Source organism: Microtus oregoni, unplaced genomic scaffold (assembly GCF_018167655.1).
Source record: "Microtus oregoni isolate MIOR12 unplaced genomic scaffold, Mior012 000034F_ref0000314, whole genome shotgun sequence".
Classification (NCBI taxonomy): Eukaryota; Metazoa; Chordata; class Mammalia; order Rodentia; family Cricetidae; genus Microtus; species Microtus oregoni.
The window spans coordinates 27,795,082-27,802,958 of NW_024543093.1; the positions used below are offsets into that span (position 1 = coordinate 27,795,082).

The window sequence follows — 7,877 nt, forward strand, 5'->3', positions numbered from 1 at the left end:
TTAAGGCTCTGTCTCCTGAGTGCAGAGCTTCATCTCCCAAAAACAGACATTTTACGCCTTGCATCCGGAATGCAAAGCCTCATTTCCTGAGAGTGAACATCGAAAGTCTGTCTCCCAAGAACAGACAAGACACTCTGGCTTCCCAAGTACAGACAGAACTCTCGGCCTTCCCCAGCACAGGCAGAACGCTTTTGCCTTCTGAGACCAGGCCACAGACTGCGTCAAGAATTGATGCAGAACCTGATACCAGCCTAAGAGCATGACATCGAAACCTTATCTCCTGAGTGCAGACTATGGGGTCAAGAGTTGAGCCTTGCTGTCCAGCCCCCAGTGCGGTCAGGTGTCCAGCCTGAAGAAATTCAAAAAGCCCTTTTTAAGCTGAAGAATACAGGCCGTATGATGCTATTTAATACATGTATGAAATGTTAAGAGACGAGCTTAGATGTGTCAATACATTTGTTTAGTGTGTGAAATGTTAAGAGATATCTTATGGATAATTGATAGGATTAGGAAATGTTAATGGATAAGCTGTATTAAGGTTAAGAAGTGTTTTATAGATAAGCAATAAGGTAGATTACGGTTATGAATTGGTTTTATGTATTAGGATTAATAATTGTGATATTGAATTGCCTGTGTGTTGCCCATTATCAATCCCCCATGTCTATTAAGATTGTAAAGCCCATTGATGCCTTGGATATTGAAGTTGCTAGTAAAGAATCATTATAAAGACAATTCTCTTGCTTGGTCTGGTTACTCATCACTCTTTGGGGAGAAGTGCACAGGATCCTCACAGTACTACTCGCAAAGGACCTGGAACTGAAGTCCCCGAGCTCGTAACAAGGAGTCAGCAAGATGGCTCAGTGCATGAAGGTGCTTACAGTACAAGCCCAGTGACTGGGTTTGTCCCTGGAACTGACATAAAGATGGTAGGAGAAAATCAGTCCCCAAATGTTGGCCACACTCAATAAGAATATTTTTAAGATAAAGGCACATGACAGTATCAGAAGCCAAATATCTCACCTACAGTAATGCATGTTGAAAGAGTAAAAAAAAAAATCACTTCAAAAATTTAAAAAAAAATAACAATTACTACATGAACTAGTTGAAATTTATAATTTTAATTGTTTGTTTTTTCATATTTGGAAGCAATTTTATTGTCTTCTCAGCAATTTAGCAGCATGAAAATCCAGCTCCCAAGCCACTACCATGGGTAACTCAGAGAAGACTTCTCAGGAGTGAGGATGGAAAGATTTCTGTAATACCCATCACACAGGATCTGAGGGTTATTCTCTTTATTGTTCTGCAGCTCTAAATCCCTTGCTCTAATTGTCTCTGATTCTCTTTAGTTCCAATTCTCTCTAACCTAAATCATTGTTTCCAATTCTCCCTTGCTTCCTTGTTTACCCAGCTTAAGCATACATTTTGCAGAAGACTTGAGGCAATAAGAAAACAATTCAAAGAGTTACATCTCATTGGTCATAGCACATTCCTTGAATAAATGATAAGGATTAAGCCATTTACCATGACAATACAAGGTTTCAAGGCTTCTGGTGTAAGACTGCAACCTGAGGTCAGGGCCACGGTGCCTGCTGAGACAAGCTGCAGAGAGATCTGCACAGAGAATCATGTCTTATCAGCCAGATTAGGCAAGGGAAGAATTGCCCTGATTTTTTAGGTTTCCTTGTGTTAATAACTTTGGTAGATACCTACAACTCTGAAGTTATGTAAATCTGTAAAGTTTTTGAATTATGAACTATTTACAGAAACATGAAGTCTAATTTGAACACTGAGGTAAAAATGAGCTAATTGTGTGTAGTTTGAGTAAAAGGAACAAAGCAGACTTTTTAAGTGTCTTACAGTCCTCGTGAGACATAGATCTAGTTTTGAAGCATATCCTAGCATATTTTCTACATATCAAACATACAGTTTAATGATAAGTCATTTTTCCTGACCAGCCACAGATATACAAGCCAATAAGACTGAGATGCAATCATGAGATTACACATATATGATATGAAATTTTGCACTACAATGCAGTATTGGGGGCCACCATAGTTGCTTTTGCACATATGAAATTACGGACAGAAGCAACAGTTTCCAGAGTCAGTGGTCCCATAGGCCCTGTCTATATGTGATACTCCTCCATCAGATAATCAATCACTCCTCTGGTGGGTTGACATCTGAACACTAGTTGTCACCTGCTGCAACTTCCATGCCCTCCAAAGGATCTAGTCTCGAACTAATAGCCTTCCAGGACACTGAGCATTCCAGATGTTGGACTAGGTACTCACTGCCTTAGTTGTCTTTCCAATTTATTATTTTATAGCCAGGCAAAGAAAGTTTCAAATAAGCAAAATTTTCTGAAGTATTTTTTTTCTAATAGACCAATTATTACTTGTACTTATACTACTTTTGCTTTCCAAGTTATTGTTAATTGTATTAGATAATTATAATAGCAATTACCGGTGTGACATAATTATAGTAACAAGTAAAATTTGCATGGATGTGCTTAATAACAAACTCCATATATAAGTGCATAGTCCAAGACAAGGTGAAGGGAAGTGAGTGGAGGATACCTGTCCTGCATTCTGTGCAGACTGCCACCTGAGCCAGTAGAATTTAGGAATTAAGGGTAAATGAAAAAAACCTTAACATTTTCCTCATCCTTAAAATCTTCACGAGCCAGTAACGTGTCTGCATTGGTTCATCAGTATAAGACAAAGGGTTTAAACAGTCAGCACATAAAACACAGTAGACTTGAATTTAAAAAAATGATGCAAATAAATGTGTACAAAAATTACAGACAATTGTAAACTGCCTCAAATGGAATATGTATTCTCCACACTTTCTCTGATGCTGTCTGGACCATTTGTGATGACATTGATCTTTGCTTTGCACATAATTCCCACAACAGTCTATAATTGTGCTGGCAATTGTGTTATCCAAAGATGTATTCCACAAATTAAGTGTGCCTCCAGGCTCAGACAAAGTAACACTGTTGAAGAGAATCCATTATTTGTATTTAAATATCTTAATTATTTTCTAAAAATTCATAACAGAAACTGTTATAAATGGCAAAAGGGAAGATCATTCATGGTTTAGAGAGGCTAAAATGAACAAAATTTTAGCAACATTTAAATGACCAAAGAAAATACATTCTCTCTATATTTAAAATTGATAAATTTTAAGTGATTTCAAATGTGAAATCTTATTCTATATAGAATGCTAGTATGTTCATTTTGAATAACAAAAATGAATTTAGAAACTGTCTTTCCCAAAATTGTATTTAGGGTAATAATATTCATAATGACTTTAATTATGGCTGTTAATATAAAATGGAAAGAAATGGGCAGTCTTTACCAAACACAAATACAGCAAGACATTTTTTATCTTCCCATTTATCCTTTCTTCATCCTGGAGATCTCTTTTGCAGTTGTTTATAGTTATCAGTTTTTAAATAACCGTGATATGATATGATGTGGTAATATGTAAATCTCCAAGAAGTATTTTAAAAGTCAGTCTGGAATCAGTGCTTCAGAGCACCAGCTGCTCTTCCAAAGAAACAGGGTTCAATTTCCAGGGCCCTTGAGACAGCTCACAACTGTCTGTAACACCAGTACCAAGAAATCTGATGTCCTCTTCTAAGTTATGCTAATACTAAACACACAGACATCCATAGAAATAGTAAAATAAATTTATAAAGAGGCAGTCTGTACACATATACCTGATACCATCGGTTATCACTGAAGATGAAAATATAATATGTATTATATATGCTTCTGCATAACTACACATACTTATATATAGAATTTTTATGAAAAATTTATTACACTACATCTAATAACCTTAAATTTGCACTTTAATTTAAGGCCATATGCTAGATTCTTTCCACTTCAGTAAGTTTGAATGTTTTTCAGTGTTTGGACATATTTTAATTTGCTGTAAATAGAGTAGTTGTTAAATAGTTCTTTGTGTGTTTTCAACTAGAAATCAAGCATAACAATCCTTTGACAATTTCACGTCTTTAAATCACGATTTACAACATTCAACATCCTAGTATGTCAACATTGGTCAAATGTAGTAATGTTAAAACTTGTGTAGCCTTTTCTTGGCCACATTCTCCCCCAAAAGAAAACAAGAGGGTGATTACTTGATTGATATGTTTTTTTTTTCACAAATTTTCATTTCTAAATTCCCAGTCACATTATATTAACTCCTTCTGATTCTTCAAGGTTTAAAGGGTTTATCATTAAAAATAAGATAATACAAGAAAGATAACAATTAATTATTTTGCAGTGCTACCTGTAATAATCTCTACAAAATTATTTCTTCCACTCTTCAAATATATGGGCCCATTATGCCATTTATTTGGATATCTTGGTAAGAGCATTTGTTGAATTATTACAATGATAAAGCCAGGAAAAATAGTTTTTCATTTTGCTTTTATCATGGTTTTTCAGGAGATAGTTTTTTTTGTTTTTTTTTTTTTTTAGCAAGCTTCATTTCCTCCTTTGACAATTTAGACTGAAATAAAACCCTTTTCCTTGCCCCACTCTCAGATGCAGTATTTGAAATGCTATTTATTGTGCCCTGAATTCCAATGAGTCTTTGAAGCTTAAAGAAGACAGCATTAAGAAAACCACATCCTTTCCAGAACTTGTCTCTTAAAGTTCTCATGAATAGAGATGAAGGAACTGCACAGCTTCAGAGAGCACTCATGTAGCACGGAGATCTACTTCATCTGTACTCTAGCTGGGGATGATGAATACTTTAGCTTTGAGAAATATTTTTATTGTTACTCTGTAGAATAATGCCTCCTGAAATGAACCACTGTAAATAAGTAGAGTTCACGTCATACCTTTTCAGTATGGATGCCTGGAAAGAGCCCCACATTGCTCTATCCCGTTAAATGTCAATCATTTCTAACATAAGAGTTCCAAAGCCTAATCAACTGTTTCACGAAATGATACATTCATTCAAAAATACCAACGTGAGAGGTAAGAGACACTGACAGCTGTGGGGTCCATATGCAAATTGTTTACAAATTCACATGTACTCTTCTATTGTACACTCACTTAATGAATATGGACAACAGCTTCAATTTAAAACAAGTCATTATCTTAGTTTATTGTATTCTTTTTTTTTGGTGACAAGCAACTTTATTGGCTGAGCCATGTCACCAGTTTGACCTTGTCATCTTAATTCAGTCTAGATTCTATGTTTTCACAGATCCCATTATGTTTATCCATGCCATATGCTTAGTACACTGCAGCAAACTCATTTGCTTATTTACATTTACTCAGAAACACATAGCACTCAAAATGTACCCAAGACTGTCTCATAGAGAATAGTTAATAAACACTGGGTGAATGGGTGGACATTTTTGCTAATACCAGGTCACCATAGAGCATCAACAATAACAGATTTAGTTTCCTTGGTTTGAAATTTTCAATAATATGATGGTGCCCACTCCACCGAACCAAAAAACGTATCTGACTCCCATGCCTCCCTCTCTCTCTCCCCAGTGAAATAACGAGTGATGAGATGAAACTGAGCAAAGGAAGCAAGCAGTGAGTGTTGTCACGGTGCTGCCTAAACCTCTCACATAAGCAGTGTGACTTGTACTAGTCATGTGCACACTAGAAGACCAGAAGTATACTGCCCATGGTTTACCGTTAAGTTAGTAGGAACTTACTAGATACCCTGTAGGTCTTGAGTGATTACTGTGTGTCTGTTTTCTAAAGTATATTGAGCTATGCACTAGCATAAACTTTGCTACAAAACCACAACTCCATCAAGGAAGTAAGTACAGGGAGTACATGCTTCCTAAGAAAGATGATTATAATCCACTCCTTTAACTCTGGCTGAACAGCTGGCTTGCCTCACAAGCAGCTCTTGAGTTTGTTGTCAGCTTATAATTGTGGTATTTCTGGTCCCTTCCTTTAATCTACTGTGGTGCACTGTACTGATCCTTTAACAATGCCTTTGGATTAGGCTGAACGCCTTGCAGAACTACGTTTTATCTCCATCTGTGTCTGTCTTTAAATGATATGAGAGGAATAAATGAATAAGCTAAAGACTATGTTGATTACCTTATTCCATTTTCCACTCTTACAACAGAACACCAAAGATTGGATAATTTACAAACAATGGAAGCTTATTTGGATTATTGTCCTAGAAACCAGGAAGTCCAAACTGAGGAGTCACTTCTAGTAGGATTTGATTTCTTCCGAATCGTTACATAATATTGAGCCCTACTGGAATCAGATTCAAAATCTAGACCCATATTCAACTCCTGCAAATATTCTACACACACACACACACACACACACACACACACACGCACACACACACACACACATATACACACAAAAAAATATTTTTAAGCTAGAGTTTATATTTATGCCCACAAAATTAGTTTAATATTCATAAAAACCTTGATAAGGTTATATCAATTCATTTTAAACTTAAGGAAATATAAGGCACACAGAGGTGAAATGGCTTGCCAAATTTGCAGGTGCCCTTCAAGGGGCAGAGCTGAGATATGACCACAAGTATGACAGTAAATACTGGTTATCAACCTGTCAGTGCCTAGGATCACATAGGTGACAAATTTCTGATAATTTCTATGATGAAGCTTTTAGGGTGGGTTAAATACGGTCAGAGGATCTATCCTAAATATAGGTGGCAGCATTCTATGGGCTGGAATCACAGAAAATGTGAAATATCAACATTCATCTCTTTCTCTTCTGCTTCCTGACAATGGATACAATATACCTAGCTGCCACACATTGCTGCCACTGAGATTTCCCCTCCATGATGCACTGTGTACTCTGGAACTGTGAGCCACAGTAAACCTCTCCTTGCTTACATTGTTTTTGTCAGGTATTTTACATTGTGTCTTTTTTAAAATTAACTTTATTTATTTATCTTACATCTTGATGGATGTTTTCCCTTCCTCTTTACCTCCCCCAATTTCTTCTCCCCTCTCTTTCCTTCCCCAACTCACCCCTTCTCTATTTCTGTTCATAAAGGGACAGGTTTCTTATGAGTATCAAGAAAGCATGGCGGCTCTTCCGGTCGCAGGCGCTTCGGGAGCCACCGATTACCGTCCAGCCATGGCCAAGTCCAAGAACCACACCACACACAACCAGTCCCGGAAATGGCACAGAAACGGCATCAAGAAACCCTGGTCACAAAGATACAAATCTCTCAAGGGGGTTGACCCCAAGTTCCTGAGGAACATGCGCTTTGCCAAGAAGCACAACAAGAAAGGCCTGAAGAAGATGCAGGCAAATAATGCAAAGGCCATGAGCGCACGTGCGGAGGCCATCAAGGCCCTGGTGAAGCCCCAGGTGGTGAAGCCCAAGGTGCCAAAGGGCCCCACCCACAAACTCACCCGTCTGGCTTTAATTGCTCACCCCAAGCTTGGGAAGAAGATTAGAAGCTACATGGCCAGGGGTCGTAGGCTCCAAAAAACAAAGCCCAAGGTTCAAGCCAAGGCAGAGGCCTCAGCTGCAGCTCAGGCTCCCAAAGGTGCCCAGGCCCCTGTGAAGGCCCATAAAAAAGGTCGCAGTCTGCCAGTGTGAAGACAGATGGACTGGTGTGAACACCTACACAGTATTTGCAGATGTTCAGGACCTTATGCTGTTTTTACAAATAAACTTGAGGCAAGTTCTGTTAAAAAAAAAAATAAAGAAAGCATGGCGTATCTAGTTGCAGTTATACTAAGCACCTCCTCTTGTATTCAGGCTTGGAAAGGTAATCCATTATGAGAAATAGCTTCCCAAGAGCCACTCAAATCATATGAACAGTGCCTGTTCTCATTGTTAGAAGTCCCAGAAGTAGGCCAAGCTACATAACTATCTCATATATAG

The 7,877-nt window shown here is 37.7% G+C and overlaps 1 protein-coding gene across 1 annotated transcript; it reads left to right on the forward strand.

Moving 5' to 3' along the window:
- Window positions 1-7,117: 7,117 nt before the first annotated feature.
- On the forward strand, window positions 7,118-7,553 carry LOC121432288 (60S ribosomal protein L29-like; the record flags this gene model as incomplete). The annotated part of the gene is made up of 1 exon (XM_041630152.1): window positions 7,118-7,553. A coding segment is annotated over exon 1 (435 nt), but the record flags the coding sequence as incomplete, so codon positions are not given.
- Between the last annotated feature and the right edge of the window lie 324 nt (window positions 7,554-7,877).